At 36.0% G+C, this 21,592-nt stretch overlaps 4 protein-coding genes across 5 annotated transcripts; 1 reads left to right on the top strand and 3 right to left on the bottom strand.

The window, feature by feature from the left end:
* Positions 1-1,596: 1,596 nt before the first annotated feature.
* LOC11412881 (probable glycosyltransferase At3g07620) lies at positions 1,597-5,143 on the bottom strand. Its single transcript, XM_003630696.4, has 5 exons — positions 4,957-5,143; positions 3,981-4,832; positions 3,750-3,880; positions 3,283-3,631; positions 1,597-2,583 (listed from the first exon to the last, which is right to left on the bottom strand). Exons 2-5 carry the CDS (start codon positions 4,668-4,670, stop codon positions 1,909-1,911), a joined length of 1,845 nt encoding a protein of 614 aa, XP_003630744.2. The 5' UTR covers positions 4,671-4,832; positions 4,957-5,143; the 3' UTR covers positions 1,597-1,908.
* Positions 5,144-7,245: 2,102 nt separating this feature from the next.
* Positions 7,246-10,738, top strand: LOC11412197 (CRS2-associated factor 1, chloroplastic). 2 transcript variants are annotated; one of them, XM_013591862.3, is made up of 6 exons: positions 7,250-8,046; positions 8,172-8,299; positions 8,901-9,126; positions 9,242-9,369; positions 9,533-9,944; positions 10,071-10,668. In XM_013591862.3, exons 1-6 carry the CDS (start codon positions 7,467-7,469, stop codon positions 10,565-10,567), a joined length of 1,971 nt encoding a protein of 656 aa, XP_013447316.1. In that variant the 5' UTR covers positions 7,250-7,466; the 3' UTR covers positions 10,568-10,668. The 2 variants fall into 2 exon arrangements, with proteins under 2 accessions (XP_003630745.1, XP_013447316.1); XM_003630697.4 differs by having other exon boundaries at positions 7,246-8,046; positions 9,533-10,738.
* A 1,081-nt stretch (positions 10,739-11,819) lies between these two features.
* On the bottom strand, positions 11,820-15,403 carry LOC11412882 (sugar transport protein 14). The gene is made up of 4 exons (XM_003630698.4): positions 15,205-15,403; positions 13,669-13,991; positions 12,756-13,385; positions 11,820-12,468 (listed from the first exon to the last, which is right to left on the bottom strand). The coding sequence occupies exons 1-4, from the start codon at positions 15,344-15,346 to the stop codon at positions 12,010-12,012; spliced, it is 1,554 nt and encodes a 517-aa protein (XP_003630746.1). The 5' UTR covers positions 15,347-15,403; the 3' UTR covers positions 11,820-12,009.
* A 5,685-nt stretch (positions 15,404-21,088) lies between these two features.
* On the bottom strand, positions 21,089-21,454 carry LOC112417455 (uncharacterized). Its single transcript, XM_024773156.1, has one exon. The coding sequence runs from the start codon at positions 21,452-21,454 to the stop codon at positions 21,089-21,091; it is 366 nt and encodes a 121-aa protein (XP_024628924.1).
* Between the last annotated feature and the right edge of the window lie 138 nt (positions 21,455-21,592).

Consider the following 21,592-nt stretch of genomic DNA (forward strand, 5'->3'; position numbering starts at 1 on the left):
TGGATCACAATGAAAATGGAATGGAGCAAACCATAGGTATTTTTTACTTTTATTTATATTATACTACTTTTGTTTTGGCTGTTTCATTAAATTCAGAAGTTTTGTTAGGTTTTGAACTGTTGGAAGATTTGTGGAAATTGAGTTAAAAAGACTAAACACAAATTTCCATCTTGGGTAGAACTAGTGTTGTGTGAATTGAAAAAAGTGGAAGTCCTACATCGGATGGAACACATACATTAGTAGTGTTTATATAGTGGGGGTGTACCTCTAAGAGGTACATAGTTATCTGAACGAAGTAAGCACTAGAGAAAAAATATATATTATTTTTGGAAATGATAAATTAAATAATTAATTTAATCATTATTAGAAAGTGTTTTTTAGTCCCCAAGTTTTGCTAAAATAATTTGGAAGGCAATCTAATATATTTTAGTACATGATCTAAAATATATTTTGATACTCAGTAATATATTTATGTACTGAATAATATATTTTTGTACTCAATATGATATATTTTGACTCAATTTGAGATATTTTTGTACTAAATCTAATATGAGAATTACTTGCTCCCAAAGTTTCTCACTTATTACTTGTGAACTTTCTCTATAAATAGAGAGCTCACACAGTGCATTCCACACATCGAAATTCACAGTTGATGCTTCCTATGTTTTTCCTCTCTTCTCCCTCATTCGACTTGTGTTGACAAGTCCTTCTCCTTTTTTTACTCCTTTCTGTCGCTTCGGAATTAAGAGTGTTCTTAAGACCATATAATCCCTTGTCGATATATTGTCCATTCGGAATCAATAATGGTCTTAAGAGCATAGTCCCTTCAATTATTTATGTCCTTTTAGAATAAAGAATATTTTAAGATCATAGTCCCTTTTCGGTATAATAAGAATGATCTTAAACATATATATTCTTCTTCAATTCATGGAGAAGTTAGATGTTAGAATGGTCGTAACATCATATTTGAGTGGTTGAAATACCATATTGATATTTGGAGAAGTTAAAAATTAGAATGGTGGTAACACCATATTTGAGTGGTGGTCTCAACACCATAATAGAGTGGTCATAGTACCATATTGGTTTCAATATTAAAAGAGTAGTCTTAGTACCACATTGAAGGTGTAATTCTCGAACGATTTTCTACAGTGCAGTAGTTAACCGCACAGGTGCAGCTGGGCTTGTTTTATCCTGGAGGCGGCGTGGGCTTGTTTTATCCTGGAGGCGGCGTGGTTGATAGTCTACCTTGCACAATTTTTGGACAGTGCCACGAAACGTCTTAAAGAGAACGACCGGGTCGTAACTCAGCCTAATAACAACTTCATAGAACTTGGAAATCCATATACAACAGTTTGAAAATCCAAAAACAACATGAAATGAGACATAGTTCATAGTTGTATCGAAAATCCATATTGGATAGGACAGACAGAGATCATCGCTGCACTGCTTCACTTTGATGGTGGATGGGACACGTGGAGAGTTTGGGAGCAAAATCTTGGGATTTCGTGGACATGCACAATTTGTGCTCAACATGTGCATGTTTCTTTGACCGCTACTTTCTGCTACATGAAGTGGAAAACATGATAAAGATGAGAGGGAAAAAAAATGTGAGAAATTTTGCTTAATCGTTATTGCACAAACTGTTCTTACTTCTTACTATTCATGATAATTAAGGTAACTACTGTTAAGTACATTGACATGATCTGGAACATTTTATTTTTGATACATTCAGTACTAGTAACAAACTAGGATACTGAATACAAATTCCTAGTTCTTGCCATATTCTTTCTCAAGTTCTTCTTGCCACTACAGCTTAAGAAGCAGTGTCTCACATAATTAAGTTATCATTTCTTCTGCTAAGTTCTTTAGCCAGATGTGCTTCTGCTTTCTAGTTAAGAGAGCTCACATTCATTTTTTTCTCACATTTATTTGAAACACTCTATTATACCAAATTGAGTGAAGGGTCATGTGAAAGAGGTCGTACTTCAAAGGTTTAGTATGCCAAAGAAAATGTTTCTGAACTCTTCTGACACCAAGTTGTAGCTTGAGATACTTCTCTTCAGGCACTGAAAGAAGTATTTGTTTCAAGTTTGGAATATCTTTCTCTGCAAGGATTAATGAGAATGAATCCCAATTTAAAACCTCAAAAAATGGCGGCACAAAATTGTCAGATATGATCACAGGTACGCACTCGTAAAATATGGCTTCAACTACCCGTGGGCTGTTGACTTCATACCCTTTGGGGCATATGCAGTATTTGCTACTCTTCATGTGTTCGATGTAATTCATTTTGTGTGCAACGCCATGAGGCATTGGGCCAAATATCTTCATATCAGGGTCTTTCTCCTTCCAATGCTTTAGTAATATCGAACGCAAATAGCCATGCATGTTTCCAGCATAGAAGGCCAGAATGGACCTTTGTTGCGGAGGTTTTCCGCCTAGATCTCTCTGAGGATTTCGTACTGACCGGACCATAGTTTCTGGGAGAGAAACGTCTCTTCCAATTTTAAAGCCTTGAGTTACATCAGAATTGCAGAGGGCTTTTATGCAGTATTCCATATGGTGCCTTGTTTCATATGGAGCCTACAACATGAGAAGTAAAAGTTTTAAGCTTTTAGCTATGTGCACAAAAGCAACGAGCAATGCTACTACACACATTGGTGATTTCTATAATGACATACAAACTACAGTAGAAAACAAAAGATGAAGCAACTTAGCAGAATACCTGGTTCAAAAGTAAATAGATACAAGAAAAAAAATGCAAACTGAGAACACGGGATATTTGATTATGGAGTTCGAATAATTGTGCCTACATCTCTGACTGCAGAGCAGCGACACAGTACCTTTCTAATATTCAAACTTAGGGTTTATAAAGTACAACTTGTGTTTAAATAGTAAAATCCAGTTTACAAGATTACCCGTGAACTATCCCTGTATAAAAGATGTCTATTTCATTATATGAGTCATACCCAACAAAGACTTATTAAAAAGATGTAGGAACTGTTGTATTAGAGAGATAAAGTAGTTGTAGAGGATCCGAGTCCTAAATTATGAGCCATACCCCAACAAATACTTTGTATAAAAGAGATGTCCAATAAATAAGGTTGTTACGCTCATCGACCCTCATCAAAAAGGCCAGGACAATGCTAGGTAAGGAGTTCAAAATGAATATGTATTAAGGCATCAAATAGGCATCTAATTCAACCATCATAATAGAATAATATCTTGGTTCATCATGCAAGTGGAATTAAAGGGAAAAATATAAAAGAGCAAACATCATACCCAATCATGGCAAGCAACAAGAAAATGGTCAGCACCACCAGTTCTGTTGAAGTAACGATACTTCGCTGAAATTTTATCTGTGTACTCCTTCAAATACTGACGGAGATTTGTCCGATTATGAGAGTTACGTACATAAACGGAGAACTCTAACATACGTGAACTAAATGGCATATAGAACAGGTGGGCCTTAGCAGGATCCTTCACAACAAATTGCTTATTTTCCTCCATCAATTTCATAAACCACCCCTCCGATGCATATAGCCCCTTAAGTATAGGTTGATGAAAGATCGGTTTATTTCCTTCCATGTATATGTATACTTTGAGTGTGAGTTCCATCAGTTCATAGCTCCTAAACATACAATTAGGAAAGATTGTTAACAAAACAAGCATGTGTCAAAACCAATATATGTCAGTAGAACTTACTTTAGTTGAGTTCATATTTTCTTTAACAACTTCATTAAGATTACCTTTTGAACATAGAATGATTGCGAAAGAGGGGAGCATAGAGTTCCTTGTCATTTGTTACTGTAGGAGCATGCTCAATCTCGGACCTTGCTGCAAAAATTTCCATATCAAGTTTGGATTTCCACCTTGCTTTCTGCAATCAAAGTAGAATTCAAGGTTGAAATAATCAAAACTTCGCCACAATAATTTTTCCAGGTAGCAACTAGAAAGTTCATAACTGTCAAAAATAATACCATTGCACGAGAAGAAGTGCGGCGGCGCTCTAGCAAATGGTTCATCTCCTGTATCAACATTCTTGACTTAGGGGGCATATTACACCTCATCTTTCTCACAGTAATATTATTCGCCGCAGTACTTTTATCTGAGGCAGGCAACTTCTTAATCTGAGGAGAACTTTCAAGACGAGTCCGATTAGTCAATGACATTGAACTCTGTGAGGCATCAAAACCAACTCCATCATGCTCCCTTGAATCAATAGTATTACTTTTTACCAACTGAGAAATTGTAGAAATTCCCCTTTTCGGCTCCAAAGATGGCTTCACTAAAAAGTCAACCTTACTCTCCTTGGCCAAAACTACAATGGAACTTTTCTTGGAACCTCCTACATTATCTAACTCCAAGCTTCTATTTTTACCAACATCTTTCTTCCCAAGTAAAATGTGAAAATCATTTCTATCCACTCCAAGTTCAGAAACTAAACTACTCTTTGCATGGTTATGCATTCCTACATCTTCTATAATGGGAGTATTCACTTTCTCCACCATAACAGCATTATTGAAATCAGAAGAAGACCAAGGAGCTCTTTCATTTTCATATGGAACCAAAATTGATTGAAATAGTAAATAATTAACAGCAAGTGCTCCCAACAAAAAAAGTAATCTTTGGTTTCCCATATGACATAACTCACGAAAATATTGAAACATGTTAACTTGTCAAAAGAACTAAGATAGCCCCAAAATCACTTCAATCATCATTTTCTCCGAAAATGAACTTGCAAAGTTCAATCTTCCCAATACTCAGTTGCATGTATAAGTTCCCAAGTCAGTAAATTTTAGACAGAAAGCTTGAAAAGAAATCAAAGGGTCCTAAAAAAATTGGAATTTGAGATAATCAGATAAAGTTGATGTGATTCAGATCAAGTAAATAAAGTTGATGTTGATTGATCGACATTTGAAGGAAAAGGACAAAATGGAGCAGTACAGTACTAACCTCAGTGTAGTGAAGACTGAAGTGTTGTTACACTCCACTTCATGTTTTTTTTTCTTCTTTCCTCTTAGTGTTTTGCGATCTTCAACTTTCTCAGGAGCTGAACAAAGAACCACTAAAACCCACAAAGCAGATTTGATTAAAGTTACTAAATTTTGAATCTAAAGACAACAACTTGTTAATTTTATAATAATTAGCATAAATAATTGATATTATTCCGGTAGAGGGCATTTCAAATGAGAGGATTTTTAAAATGAGAGGGTGGAAGGAGTAAATAACAGTCCTTAGATCAAATTAATGGATCAGATTAAATTAATTTTAAAGTGTGCTGTCATATCTCAATCATCTCTCTTGCCGCCGTATGACCTTTGGTTTCTCAGAGTTGTCTTCTCTTCCATTTTGAGTTTTGACAGAACCATCACAGATCCAACCCAACCCACATCATTTGAGCCGATTTCTACCCTTTCTGGAGATATTTCGCTTTCAAGGACTATCAATATTCCTTCAAGGTTGTGTTGTGACCCATTACAAACTATACCTTTACATTTGGGGCAATTGTTTTAATTATCAGCAACACACTGAAATTCACAATCACAACAAATATATAATTCAATATGGCCAAGCCACCCACAATTAGAGTAGAGTCAAAGTAAGTGAAGCATATAAAGAATCAGTTTTTAAATTTTTATCTCCATTTTAGCATTTTATACATATAATTTTATTTTTAATTACGTTTTTCTCATAAGTATGAATTTATCCAGTGATGATAATAAAATGGGAGGGTGTTTGGATGACAAGATTGAGAGAGGCACATGGTAATTCAAGGCATGATCACTGAATTGATACAAACAAGAAGAAAAGAGGAACGAAGAAAAAGAGTGAGAGAAACAATGCAGAATAAAGAAGAGAGATGATGAGATATGGCAACACATTTTAAAATTAATTTAATTTGATCCATTAATTTGATCTAAGGGCTGTTATTTACTCCTCTCACCCTCTCATTTTAAAAATCATCTCATTTAAAATGTCTTCTATTCCGGTATAAATAAATATAGTTAACGGGAAAATGAAGTTATTGATTTATTTGTTTGTTGTGACCCCACATCACACCGTATTTAGTTGTTTATGGTCAATAGTTTGGTTTTCTTTTATATTGTCGGTCAAATTGAAGTAATGAAATTTTGTTGGCACTATGTGAGATTGGATTAAGATTTTAAAAGACTATTTTAATAAAAAGAGTCTTTAAGATTTTAAAAGACTGTGTGAGATTGGATTGATTCTGTGAGATTTTAAAAGACTTTATCACACTCACTTTTAAGGATTTTAAAGGATTTAATGTGATTTTAAAATTTCAAAGGATTCAATGAATTTTAGGGGAAAAAGAACAAACTTACAAGCGTGAATGATAAAAATAATGAACAAATAAATTCTAGCATTTGAATAAAGAAAAATAAAACCAATAAAAAATTCTTTTGCTATTGATTTTCAAATTTTAAGAATTTTATGGACTTTATAAGATTCTAAGGGACTAAAAAACACTATAGCACATTATTCTCAATACACATTTTTTATTTGTTAAAAATGTTATTCCCACAAAATTTAATTGTACATATTTAAAATTATGCCAGTACTTACAAATCTTTCAAAAAAAAAATATTGTGTCAGCCATTACAAATCGGTCGAGTTACACGAGTTTACCGAGTGTTAACTCAGTCAAACTTGTTAAACCTTCCAATTTTACCAGAAACCGATTTTATATCAGAGTTAACACGATTTTGGTACCTAAAAACGCAAACTCGATAATCTCGAAGAGTTAACACTCGATTTGCGGAACAATGATTACGACATACTCTCTATCATAATATTCTCAATACAATTTTTTTATTTTTTTATGAGATAGAGAGAGAGGGAGAGAGGGGGGATGAGAGAGAGAGAGAGAGAATGGAGAGATAGAGAAACGAAGAGACAAAGGAGAGAATAGGGAGGGGGAGGGAGAGAGAAAGGAGAAAAAAGACTTGTTTTGAATACCTCAAGACTTATTTTAAGTGATAAAATTTTTTGATTGAATACCAGAAGACTTTTTCATAATTAAAAAGTCTTTTAAAATTCCATAGAATCCTAATCCAATACATTCTCTTAAATGCAATGCAATTCACATCGTAATAGCTCTTATCCGTTGAACTTAGATCAGAGAATTCAGATTTCAACTCGGTTTCACATGATATAACAATCAGAGTCATTAATTTTTGCAACTGTGTCACACAATTACTGAACGAAGTCTCATTTCCACTATGTGGAGGTAAGTTCTAAGGCAGGTTTTAGCATTTGAAAATTGTTTCAAACTTTAAATAGAAGAATTGACAATCATCCTTGTTATAGCGTGCGGTGTGGTGTGACACAATGTTTGATTAGTGTCGGTGTGTCAATCTAGCAAAAACAAGTGATTTAGATGGAGCACTTTTTATTTTCTTAAAATTAAAGAGGGATTCAAATCACTTTTTATTTACTCACCGATGGCTCTGAAGCTCGCTACCACTTTCCCCATCTCTGCCTCCAATGCCGACCAATCATCCCGGAGGCCCACCGGAAAGCCCAACAAAAACCCATCAAAGCCCAAAGTGGACCCACAATCACACCCAGCACTTAAGTTTTCAAACATACCCAAACAGAAACTAAAACCAGTAAACAAAACCCCCGAAAATGTAAAAATTAGCGAAGACGGAGTCTCCTACGTAATCGAAGGTGCTCCATTCGAATTCAAATACAGTTACACCGAAACTCCTAAATCCAAACCCGTTCAAATGCGTGAACCTCCTTTTGTTCCCTTTGGACCGGTTACTATGCCCAGACCTTGGACCGGTCGGCCTCCACTTCCGCCGAGTAAGAAGAAGCTCAAGGAGTTTGATTCTTTTGTTCTTCCCCCGCCACATAAGAAGGGTGTTAAACCGGTTCAGTCTCCCGGTCCGTTTTTGCCCGGGACTAGCCCGAGGTATGTGATGTCTAGAGAAGAAGTGTTGGGTGAACCGTTGACGAAGGAGGAGATTAATGAGTTGGTTCGAAGTACCTTGAAATCTAGTCGCCAACTCAATTTGGGTATGTTTAGATTAATTTATTTGACTTTATTTTATCTTATCTTTTGTCATAGAAATAGCATAGCTTATATACGAGTACATATGTGATAGCACTTATGATGCATTAATTCAATTTTGGTGTTTTAGGTAGAGATGGTTTCATACATAACATGTTGGATAATATACATGCTCATTGGAAGCGTCGAAGGGTGTGTAAGATCAAGTGCATAGGAGTGTGTACGGTTGACATGGATAATGTGTGCCAGCAATTGGAGGTTTGTTTCCTATTCCCTCATAGCGAGTAACCAGTTTATCATCTTGATTCAAAAGGTCTTCTTTTGAAGAAATAACAACTATAATATGTTGTAACAAGTTTTTCACATAAAAATTCCAACAATTTTTTCAATGTGTGTTGCTTCTTTGTAATATATGTTTTCGTTCCTTTTCTTTCTATAAAATTAAGTTATGGAATGATTAAAGAAAAATGGGTCGGGGTGTTATGTTTGAGAAACTCTTACAAAAATCCCACAAACAGAAGAAAATGCAGCAAGTTCCTCGTAAAGCCAAATTCCCACATTCACAGTGAAACAAATATCAAACAAACAGATTTTTAGCCTTTGCCTTGGTATCTTTGACTAGGGCCCCCCTAACAGCAAGCCTCTCATTCCGTCACTGATTGTAGGTTAATTATTATTTTTCCCAATATTATCATTTGCTCACATATTTCACAAGTCACATCCATCAATTGTCCACCACCACGGGTGTTGATGATGGAACATAGGATGGGTGAATATGAAGATTAGGGAAATGGAAATATGGAAATAAAACCAACCTTTATTGTTTATATTCCTCTTGACATATGTTGTGTTTTGCCAGGAAAAGACAGGAGGGAAAGTCATTTACAGAAGAGGTGGTGTTATATACCTTTTCCGAGGAAGAAATTACAATCATAAAACACGTCCGCGTTTTCCTCTCATGTTGTGGAAACCTGTGCCTCCAGTATATCCTAGGCTGATTCAGCAAGTTCCAGAAGGTTTAACGTTAGAAGAAGCAACTGAAATGCGTCAAAAGGGAAGGACATTGACTCCCATATGCAAGCTAGGTATCTTTCTAAGGATGTTCATAACAGTTTAACAATGAACTAAATCTAGCTGTCTGTCCTTTTATTCTTCCGATACACATGTTTATTTAATTGATTTTATTCCTTCTTGCAACAGGAAAAAATGGTGTTTATTATAACCTTGTAAACAATGTTAGAGAGGCATTTGAAGAGTGTGAACTAGTACGTGTAAACTGTCAAGGACTAAATAAAAGTGACTATCGAAAGATTGGAGCAAAACTAAGGGTATAACCAACTTTGCATCAAGTGTTGAAAAGTACTTGGATTCTTCTTGGTTATTATTATTATTATTTTGTCATGACATGTATCATGTTTTTTTTTTTTTTTTTTTTTTTTATTATGAAATCTCTATTCTAACATCTTTCTTCCACGTGTTCTTTGACTGTAGGATCTTGTTCCGTGCACATTGCTTTCATACGAAAATGAGCATATACTTATGTGGAGAGGACGGAATTGGAAGTCCTCTTTTCCAGATCTCGTAGAGGACTTCAAGGAAGCCACTAAAGCTGATGCTGACAACAAAAATGACAAAACACTGCAGTCAGAAGCCCTAGATGTCTCAACACCAAGTCTAAATCATAATCCCGTGGAGCATGTAAGCAATTTATCACATGACACTAGCATATCCTTTTGTCCAGATGATGTGACTGTGGATAAGGTTCCCTGTCCCACCAAAAATAGCAAGCAATCTATGTCGGTGGTTGCTGATGCTTCACTTACAAAAGTCTATGAAGCTGAAACCACAAATGTTGCCACAGATTCCTATGGTGAGCCAGAATCTTGCAGCAACACCAGCCCAGGTATGACCATTTCACATGATAGTAGGCACACTGAATGCCCCTCAAACGCTATCAGTGATAGCCATGGAACTTCGGATATAATGGATGACAAAGGCTTTGGTGATTGTCTTTCTACTTCAATTTCAGGATCAAATGCAATGCTAGGATCTAGAAACAGTAATATCTACGGCACAGTGGATCCTCACGCTGATGAGTTGCTAAATGATTCAGGAGCTGCTGATGTCAGTCCGCTACCAAGGGCAGCTGCCCCTTTTATGAAAGGAATTTCATTGCTATTGGAGCAAGCTGTTGAGCAAGGCAATGCACTTGTTTTAGATAAAGATTCTTTGGATGCAGACAATGTTTATCGAACCACAGTTTCCTTTGCACAATCAGCTCCACCTGGACCTGTTTTTATGAAACATAGAAAGGTTGCGGTTCAAAAAAGTGACAAGCAAGAAGCTCTGACTCCGGAGACAAGAGAAACTACCACTGTTACCACAAAAGGTACCACCGTTGCCACAAAAGGTAAAAGGGAGAGGAGTCCTAGAATTCGAAGAAAAGAAAATTTTGATGAGCGGTTTATGAACCTTGTACCGCAAGGAACATTAGGAGTTGATGAACTTGCTAAACTACTAACATGATACTGGCTGGAATTATGATGCCATCAGAGTGTATTTTTTCCCAACTGAACCTTACTTAGTGCATCTTTTAACAGTAAAATATTAAGTTTGATTCTGCTGTCTCTGTCCTTTGCACTACTTTTGTTATTATTCGTATATTATTATCTTAATATTCTAGGTTGCCAATGGCTATAGGATATGTTCATGTGTCTTTTTTTTTTTTTTTAAACAACAAATTTTATTTAACCACCTGGTCTCTGCTCAAGACGAATAGAGACCGATGAAACTGAGAATGCACTAAAGGCGCCATATATAGGCGGAACATCCTAAAAAACACCGCTGAAACAACACCCATCAAAATACATGTCACCACCTAAATCAGACTCCTACACAAAAACGACCACTGTAAAAACGATATCCCACACCATACATCGTCACTACTCGCCCCCAACGAAAACTCTCAAAGTTAAACTCCTAGTTCTCAACATCAAAGCTGAGTCACATCAGAGAAGATGGAAAATGGTTTGTAGATGAGATGGAATGAAATATAAAATAAAAAAAAAAAAAAAAAAAAGAGGTTAAACATAGTTTTGATCTTCTCAAAAAAGTTCTCATGTTTCTTTTCCTTTGAAATTTTTTTGGGTACAATCTCGTCAAAGACGAGGCTGTTTTTTATCCCCATCTGCGACATATTTTAATTACATGTGTAATAGAAGATGATGTTATCATTTGTCCTTGCAAATTTAACTTAGCATTGCATTATTCTTTCAAAAAAAAAAAAAAACTTAGCATTGCATTATATATGCCGAGGGGTTAGGGTAGGAACTCTAGTTTCTTTATTTATTCACTTCAAGAGGTGACTTTCTAACTATTAAACTATCTGACAATATATATATATATATATATATATATATATATATATAATGTTACCATCTTAGATGACACTTAATTATTCACCTCAGATAAATTTTATTTATCTATCAAAAAATAATTCTGTGGACCAAAGATTGTGATTTTAAAGGGATTAAAATAATAATAAAAATTACTTCCATTAAAATCAAAATTTGATAAACATATTTGACCTAAAGCCTGCGTTTTTTTTACGGTTATTACCACTCCATTGGTTGAATATTTTAGGATGGAATAAAGGGCTGGTCTCCATTCTACTGTTTAATAAGTAGAAGTAACGGTGAGATTGGTAAAACAACAAGCTGGTTTTGTCTATCTCTATATTTGAAGGAAGGAAAGAGAAATGGAGATATATTGAATAATATGTACTTCGTCAAATAATATAATTTTACTCGATATATTTCCAGGAGTTTAAACATAGCCAAATTCATCCAAAAACCAACAATATTTAACAAAACATCGTAATCTATTTATAGTTATAATGCAAGCATAAACAATTGATTAAAAAGAAAAGTAAAATCTAGACTTGTTCGATCTACACTTCGCTGAGAATTTTAAGGAGCTATTGGCTTCCCGTTCGGTTTTCCTTGCTCTTGATCTGTTCCTTCTCTTACAATGTTCTTCCAAAACCAATGGTTTTCAAAGAGAAGATAAATCTCTTCAATTGGAACTTGCTTTGTTTCCGGTAATAGAAAGAATACAAAGACACTCATGACGACAATCAAACCTCCAAAAAGCAAGAAAATTCCATATTTGAGGTGACAAAGTGATAAGAGAAACAATTGTGCAACAAGGGCAGTGAAGATCATGTTGACACAAACCACAATACTTTGTGCAGCTGACCTTATCTCTAATGGAAAGAGCTCACTTGGAACCAACCATCCTAGGGGACCCCAAGATCTTCCATATGCCAACACAAACAAGAAAATCACTATAACAAGAAATGCACTTATGCCTTTTGAAAGTTCTTTGCCATGTCCGAACTCTACCGCCAAAACCACAGCAGTAATAATCTGCATATCAATCGTAAAGTCAAACAAACAATTAAGCTAATTAACAATGGTTATAACTTATTATGATATGATTTAGTTTATATGCACTGACAATGTTAAGATCTATTACAATGTCAGTTAATAATGATCATTGGATCAGGAGAAATATTTGACTTTAATATTATCTACCATAAAAAAAATATGTTGTCTATATTTATTTATCAAATTTAATCTATATTTATTATTGAATTTGTTGCATGAAACATAACATAAGAATAATAAACAAACAGATAGTGTTTAGTGTTTACCATGCAGCATATCATTTCAAAACCAGCTTCTAGGAAGAACTTTCTTCTGCCAAACTTGTCAACCAAAAACATTGAAATGACAGTAGCAACAAGGAGAGCTCCATTGGTAATAAAAGATGAGAAAAGAGCTGCATTAGATCCAAACCCTAAACTCTGGAAGATGACAGGTGCATAGAAGAGAATGGAGTTATTTCCTGTTAACTGTTGGAATGCTGGAATCCCTAACGCCCCTATTATCAGTTGTGGCCTGTACTTCCTCTTTAGAAGTACCTTAAATGGACTCTTCACAGCTTGTGCTAGTTCACTTGCATCTTTTAGATCTTCAAATTCAGCATCAACATTTTTTGTACCTCTAACTTTCTCCAACACTTTTCTTGCTTCATCCAACCTTCCTTGTTCCACAAGGCTGTTAGGTGTCTCCGCACAAAAAATACCTCCCAAAAGCATCAGTACTGCTGGAATACCTGCCAAACCAAGTGATATTCTCCAGCCATGGGGATGAATTTTGTCGGTGAAATAGTTCACTAAGTTTGCAATCAAGATTCCAGCACATGTTGTGAACTGAAACAGTTGGTTAACTGCTCCTCGGCTGCTAGCTGGAGCCATTTCAGATAGATACAATGGAACAGCCTGCACAATCAGACAAGGGAACAAACTGCTCTATCAGTTTTTTCTCAAATAATTAAGTTTTATTATCCTTTTTCAACTAAGTTTCTTCCAATACATGGTTTTATTAGTTACTTATGTCAATTATGTTTATATTTAGATGTCAATAGGTTGACTATAGTTTTCAATTTATAGTTCAGTGGTATGAGTTGAAATGCTACAAAAAATATTATGAATGAAGTCTAAGGTTTGATATTTGCTGCTACAAAGACATGGTTCATAATAAAACTTGATCCATGTTGCTTACTTGATTTCCAAAGCCAATGCCTCCACCAAGGAAGACTCTACCAATGATTAGAGTTGGAATGTTCTGTGCCGCTGCATTGAGAATTGCTCCAATAAGAAAGCTAAGGGCTCCTACTATGATAGTGGCCTTTCTCCCCTTGTTTCTTGTTAGGTAGGAAGCAAAAAAAGTCATAACAAGTGCTGAGAAATAAAGAGATGATGTAAAAAGTGTCAGCACTTGGTTGTCATATTTACAATAGTCAGTTTCTTTCAGATGTGCGTGCTTCTTTCTGTACACGTCCGGGAAGAATTTCTCTAAGAAATCATCCATTGAAGTCACCCCACCTGACAAAATACCGAGTAAATTTCTGGTGATTTTTTACATCAATATCAATATGAACATGAATAATTGAATATCATTACTGAATTAAGTTAGCCATAAGCAATAAATAACCTTATACTGTAAGTCCACTGCTACATTAGAAAATTACATTAAAATTTCACATATTCTGTTGAAGATTTACATTTTATAACAGACTAAGCTCATGAGTCTTGAGATGGGATACAAATTAGAGTCATTTTTCTTCTTCCAAAGTTAGTTTGTCATATGATAATGCATATGTCAAACATATAATTTGGGAACATACAAGTGGGATGCAACCAATATCCTATATGGAAAGAACTTTGAGAAATTTTCTAATAATAACAATAATCAACAAAAAATTAATTAATAAACAGAAGCCGTGTTTGTTTCATGTTCAAAATAAAGTGCAAAATTCATTTTATGGATATGCACAAAACAAGGAATATCCCAAAACAACCAGAAAAGTGGACCTAAGAGTAATAATAAATTTCATTTTCTCTTTCTCAAATAGTTAAAAATGCCTTTTTTCTTTTCTCTTGTACGTCTGCAGCACTTGGCTATTTGTCCATTTTCAGAACAGGTCATGAATTCAACACGTCATGTGAACCTTAAAATATGTAATTTATTCACCAAATTATACAAATATTTGTGGTGTACTATTATCTATTATCATAGTATACAGTAATACAATGATGATGACACACAACAAGAATACGCGCTTTTTTGTCAAAAACAAGAACATGGACATTGACAAAATGAAAATTTGTACATTAACAAGAAAGGATATCATTAGATAATTTGGATCTTTGAGACTGTAAAATAAAATTCAACATTAACATATTAAAAATTGAATCAAATGAGCTTATGCAAGTGATATGACAAGTAAACAAGATGATCCGGTCATAAGAAATAAAAACCAATTGAGTTATGTTTCTTATCAATGAGTTCGCCAAAATCACACTGGCTCACCGTGATTCTGACAAACTCATCCATACCAAAACATTCAACTGAATTGAAGGAAAAGTATGTCATTAGACACTTTGGATCTTTGGGTTGACTGTAAAATGAAAATGGACATTAACAAAACAAAAATTGAATCTAAAGAGTTTAATTATACCAGTGTTGAAGATATATTTTTTGACTCATATTCATAAAAACACCAGTTGAATTGAATTGAAGGAAGAATTAATATACCTGAAACACCAAGATCATAACCAAAAAGAGAACCACCAAGAGCTCCAACAACACAGGTAAAGGCAAAATAAGCAGTGAATTTGTGCTCATAGAGATGAGCTCTTTTGCCTGGACCTCCATTTGTCAATCCTCCACCAGCCATTACTCTCTCTTTTTTGTGTCTGTCTGTCTATTTGTCTCTGAACAAAACAAAATGAACTCACATTAATATAAGGAAGGAATCTTTGCTTTCAAATGACTAATAATAGTTAATCTGCCAATTAGTCAACTCCAAGTGTACACACTTGTTCAAAAAAAAATATACTAGTGTATACACGTCAGCAAATCTCAATTTCATCCAATCTAATTATTACTAGCTAAAATGAGATTAAATTGGAGCAAAATGAGGAAATTGATCCAATCCCTTTACCAAAAAAAGTATAAAGGATGTGACCCGCAACTTAGATTAGATAGATCTAAGATGCGAAAGTCACAATAATAGGTAAGAGATAAAGAGAAAATCACAAAGATTTTTACTCTATAAAGGTAGGAAATCTCAAAGAGATTGATATTAGGGAAAGATATGGATAAAAGGGTGTGAACTGCGACTATGATTAGGTAAATGTAACATACAAGTTACAATAATTTTGTGTATATCTCTCATCTATAATTATGGTGATTTTAATGTATTTAAAGTGTTTTATGAAACAGATAGAGAAAAAACAAATCCTAGTTAAAAGGAGAAAGAAAGTAGTATAGGAAAAGGATAGAACGAAAATCATGCAGATTTTCTCTCCAAAAAGTTAGGAAATCTTGAAGAGATTGAAATTGAAAAAAGATATACACAAGATTAATGTCCATCTTATTTATCATTTCTCTTTCATAAAATATAATAAAGTCATCTTATCTTAACTTATTCGCCAAAAATATTATGAAACAAATATAAAATACCCGTCACAAAACCACTTAAAAAAAAACACTAGGTAGGTTCGACACTGTTTTCTTGTGATTAAAAAAAAACAAACAATAGAAAAGTCCTACAACTACGTTTGGATAAATAAAAATATTTTTTGTGAATGAAAATTAATAAAAATTTGGTAGTAACTTGCATTCAACGGCTAATCTGATAGATATGTAATGTATGATGTGGAGTGGGTTATATTGAATTTTGGATAAAGACAAAGAAAATTACAGTCAGATTTGACTTAGAAATTAAATATCCAATCTTACCTATCATCATATATGGTTGTCGTCCATGTTTGGTTGTGAATTAAAAGTTCAGTATTGTCTAACTTGGTGGCTGTTATGTTGGCCAACAATTATACATTCATTTTTTAATTTCTTTACTTTAAATAGTCAACTGTTGTCTTACAATTATGTTAGATAAAATATTTTGGTGTCATTTTTTTTCTATTTCTAATTTTATTCTTATCATATTAACAATTATCAAGACAGTTTTTTTTTAAGGAAATTATCAAGACAGTAGTTGAAAGAGATTTTTTGTTTTTACTATTTTGCAACTTTGGTGACTTTACTATTTCTAAGATAGAGATTGATGATTAAAACTGAGAAGAAAAATCAATAGATAGTGTACTCGCCGTTTTTATTGAAGTAGATGTATTCACAGCTGAACTTAGAGTCTGTTACAACTTACAACTACACGTATTACGTATACCTGCAAAACATGCACCAACAAAAATGCACTAAAATAATTAATGGTTAGAAAATTCCTCTGTTTAAACATGCCATCCTTCCAATGCTTCTTGAAGTATGATGAGCATCATTTCAAATGATATCATTACTTGCAGCACAAATTTGCCAAAGAAGTAAAACCACCCGACCAGAAATGTCTCGGCTTTCTGAACAACATATGTCAAAAACAAAATCTGCCAAACTGCTCTCATTTCCAACTCGCGTATGCAGCACAGACGAAAGTCCTGCCCAATACCAACTTTCACGCGCCACCGTACAACCCACAAAAGCATGCCAATCATCCTCAACAACCGTATCACACCAAGAACAAATCACCTCACATTGTACATGACGTGATCGTAGTCGGAGATGCGTCGAAACACACCCCTGCAAATCCTCCATAATAAATTATGTGCTTTATGAGGGGAATTCACCTTCCAGATTCTATGTCATTCTCCTTCAACATGGAACCGATCAGTGTGTAACAACTCCATCATAGCCAGTTTATAACCAGTCTTAACAGTATACCTCCCGTTGCGTTCCATCATCCACACTATTCTATCATTATGAACTTCCGCAAACAGTGGTGTGTCGAGAATAGCTTGAAAATAGAGATTCAATCTTATTAATGTCCCAAACTCGTTCCTCGTTAGCTATCAAATCAGACACACACAAACTATGCACACCTTGGCTTTGTGGGATTGAATCCAGCTGCCGTGAACACCTCGAACCCATGGATCATTCATAACGCTGACATGCTTCCCATGTCCAATTGTCCACCTAAAACCATGTAAAAGTAGCTGACGCGAAGTCCAAATACTCCGCCAAGCAAAGCTCGGGTTATTATCGAGTTTAGCACCCAAAAATGAAGACTGGGGAAAGTACCTCGATTTAAAAATTCTAGCAACCAGAGATTCAGGTTTAGACAAAAAACTCCATCCTTGCTTGGCTACCATAGCGAGATTAAAAGCTTTGAAATTTCGAAACCCCATTCCACCAAACTCTTTGGGGCCATGCCACTCGTTCCCAAGCCATCCATTTAATCCCTCGGTTATTACTCCTTCCCCACCAAAATGCATTGATCATCTTCTCAATATCATCTATAACTGAATTCGGCAGAAGGTAAATACTCATTATATATGAAGGAATAGATTGTAAAACAGATTTGATCATAACTTCCTTTCCCGCCTTTGATAATGCTCGTCCCCTCCACGCATTGATTCGACTCCATATACGATCCTTGATAAAAGAAAAGACAGACCTCTTATCTCTACAAATCATCGAAGGTAATCCAAAATACTTTCCGGTACCCATCACATGCCGAACGCCAATAATGCGTGACAAATCCTCTTGAGCTGCCCTACTCATATTGCGACAGAAAAACACCTCAGACTTTGATAAGTTAATTTCTTGTCCAGATGATGCCTCATAAGTTTTAAGAATAGTGAGTAAATGATGTGCTTCCGCCACATTGGTCCTGCAAAACAAGAAACAATCGTCTGCAAACAACAGATGGGACACTACTGGTGCACCGCGACATACTTGTACCCCATGAATATCACCGCTATTAACTATCTTATGTATCAGAGTCGAGAGACCCTCAGCCACCAATATGAATAAATATGGTGATAACGGGTCACCCTGACGCAACCCTCGACCGGGTACAATAGGACCCACCCTGTCAAAGTTCGTAAGCACCGAATAAGTGACAGAACTAACACACATCATCATCCACTGTATCCATTTCTCACTGAATCCCATTCGCATAAGCACACCACGAAGAAACCCCCAATCTACTCTATCATACGCCTTGCTAATATCAATCTTGAGAGCCAATTCTCCTCTCCATCCCTTTGTCTTCCTCTTCATTGAGTGAATTATCTCGGTAGCGATTAACGCGTTATCCAGTATGGAGCGACTCTTGAAAAAAGTTGACTGCTCCTCTAACACACATTTATCCAAACAACGTTTCAGTCTATTAGTGAGCAACTTCAACACCATCTTGTACAAAACATTGCAAAGAGATATAGGCCTAAGATCCTTCATATTATCCGGGTTTTCGCACTTCGGGATCAAACAAATATTTGTTTCTGTAGGTTTGAAGGAAATTAACCGCGATCCAACCAAGAAACCACTGCCTGAAAAATATCATCACCACACACATACCAGAATCTCTGATAAAATGCCTGATTAAAGCCATTTGGACCTGGGGACTTGTCCGGTTGCATCTGAAAAAGGGCTTGACGCAATTCTTGCTTTGTAATAGGTGATGTAAGAATTATATTATCATCTATTGAAACACACTTGTTCATCAAGTCCAACACCGGTTCATGGACTCCCGCATTCGCAGAAAATAATTGCTCAAAATAACTTTGTGCCACGTTACACATATCCTCCTGTGTCGTATCTGTTATCCCATCATCCGTGCGGAGCTTACTAACCTTCTTCACTTTGCCACGGGCTATCGCTGATGTATGAAAGAACTTAGTATTTATATCCCCTTCCTTCAACCAATGCATTTTCACTCTTTGCTTCCAAAAGGCCTCCTCCTGTACAAGTAGTCAAGCATGTTTCTCCCGGGTTGCGACGTATTGTGTATGCATCCTACCATTTGGCTGGCACGGAGTTCCTCTAAAATACGAACACATTGGTTAATTTCTTCTTTAAACCGAACTCTCTTCCTCCTACCCCAACTTTGCAACTTCGTAGAACAATTCACAACTCTATCACCGAGCTCCAACCCCGTAGTACCACCCCATCCATCCACCACAACCTCCTCTAAAAGCCAGCTGTTTTCAAATTTAAAAGAATAATTATGCATCTGACGAACTGAAGGGACAATATCAAGTAGTATTGGAGTGTGATCTGAATGAGAAGTAAGCAGGTTTGTAAGTTTGACTTCTGGAAAACGTTGCAGCCATTCAGGGTTTCCCATAGCCATATCCAATCTTTCTTCCAATACTCGATTGGTACCTGGACTCTTGATCCACGTAAATGGGTGACCATCCAATTTAATATCAGATAATGCACAATCATCAACCGCTTCCAGAAAACCTATACACAACCAATTAGGGTGAGGGATGAATACCAGCTTTGTCTTGTTGCGACAACAAGTCATTAAAGTCCCCTATGATACACCACGAAAGAGATTTCATATCCCGCAACTCCCGAAGTAAATCCCAAGCATCACGACGACGGGCACGTTCAGGAAAGCCATAATAACAAGTTAATCTCCAGTCACCAGCTTCTCTATCCTCCACAATCAGATTGATGAAATTTCGAGAGTAGTTTAACACACAATTAGAATCATCTTTCCAAAACACTGTCAGTCCTCTGCTCCTGCCTTCCACATCAACTGCTAAGCATGAATCATATCCCAACATTACACGAATATTTTCCATACTTCATGTATTAGCCAACGTTTCAGATAAGAAAAGAATGTCTGGTTTGTGTCCCCGGGCCAGGTTTCGAAGATTTGGAACTGCACTCGGGCTGCCCAGTCCACGGCAGTTCCAACTCAAAATAATCATTGGTCCCGGCAGTCCTGGCTGCTAGGACGTGCCGATAAAAAATGTTGGTTTGTCTGATTTGTGGAATCCTCAACATGTTGTCTGTACTCTCGCATACGCTTTCTTTAAAGTTGATATTCCATGTTTGCATTATTATCCTTCTCACTAGTACTTAACTCGTTCACACCATTGCTGACTCCACCTGACACAAGCGCAGACCCAGTCTGCTTACCCATCAGTACCTGACACGTGGTCATCCTCTCCATAGAAGTCGGAGATGCCTGCTGCCTACTGAACTCAGGTTGTCCAAATTTTTCGCAACCACTTTGATGATGCTCTCCCCCCCGGCTTCCAAGGATCTGCCCTAATAGTGTTTGACCACCGTTTTGGAATCGTAGCATCTGGCTGAGAGAACCTAACCTCACACTTGTTCTCGTTATGTCCTAGCACCCCACACACAAAACAGAAGGTTCCTAACTTCTCATACTTGAAATTTACCACACATCATTCTCCCCCATTCGCCTTGATCTTTTCCCTAACTTCAATGGTTGTGTAATATAAAATCTCACCTTCAGCCTCATATACTCATGCCAGAAGCTAGAATTGTTATTTCCATCATATGTCAAAAACTCTCCAATATAGTTCCCTAACCCCGTTCCGACTTTCTCCTTCATCATACCAGTTGGCAAATTGTAAACCCTAATTCAAAGATTCATGTAGTTCAACTGTATATCCTTCAACGGCACCCCTATTCGCAACTTTTCCAAAACCAAAGAGTGACTGTCATATGTCCACGGACCGCCATTTAGTATCTCCTCCATATCCAATTTGTGAAAGAATTGAAACAAGAACAATCTTGGTTGCGCTTCCTTCACCGCCACCCCCTTCACCGGTCGCCACACCTCATACATTCGTATCTTCATCTCCTTAAGTCGAATAGGACGGTTAACGAGAAAACGTCCAACCAAACATAGGTGGGGATCATGTTCGGAACTCTCTTCTTCCTCAATGTCGAAACTCAATCTCTTATCATCACTCAATGATAATTCTTCCAAATTCATCCATGTCATCGTAGTCACGCTTGGAAAGAATACCAGCACTACAAACTCTTACAAGAAGAGAAACACAAAAACTCTCACAACAACGGAGAGAAAACCTTCAGCAACCGGTTGTTGTATGTGTTTTCCTATTTACTATAAAATAAAATA

This window comes from Medicago truncatula, chromosome 8 (genome assembly GCF_003473485.1).
Source record: "Medicago truncatula cultivar Jemalong A17 chromosome 8, MtrunA17r5.0-ANR, whole genome shotgun sequence".
Taxonomy (NCBI): domain Eukaryota; kingdom Viridiplantae; phylum Streptophyta; class Magnoliopsida; order Fabales; family Fabaceae; genus Medicago; species Medicago truncatula.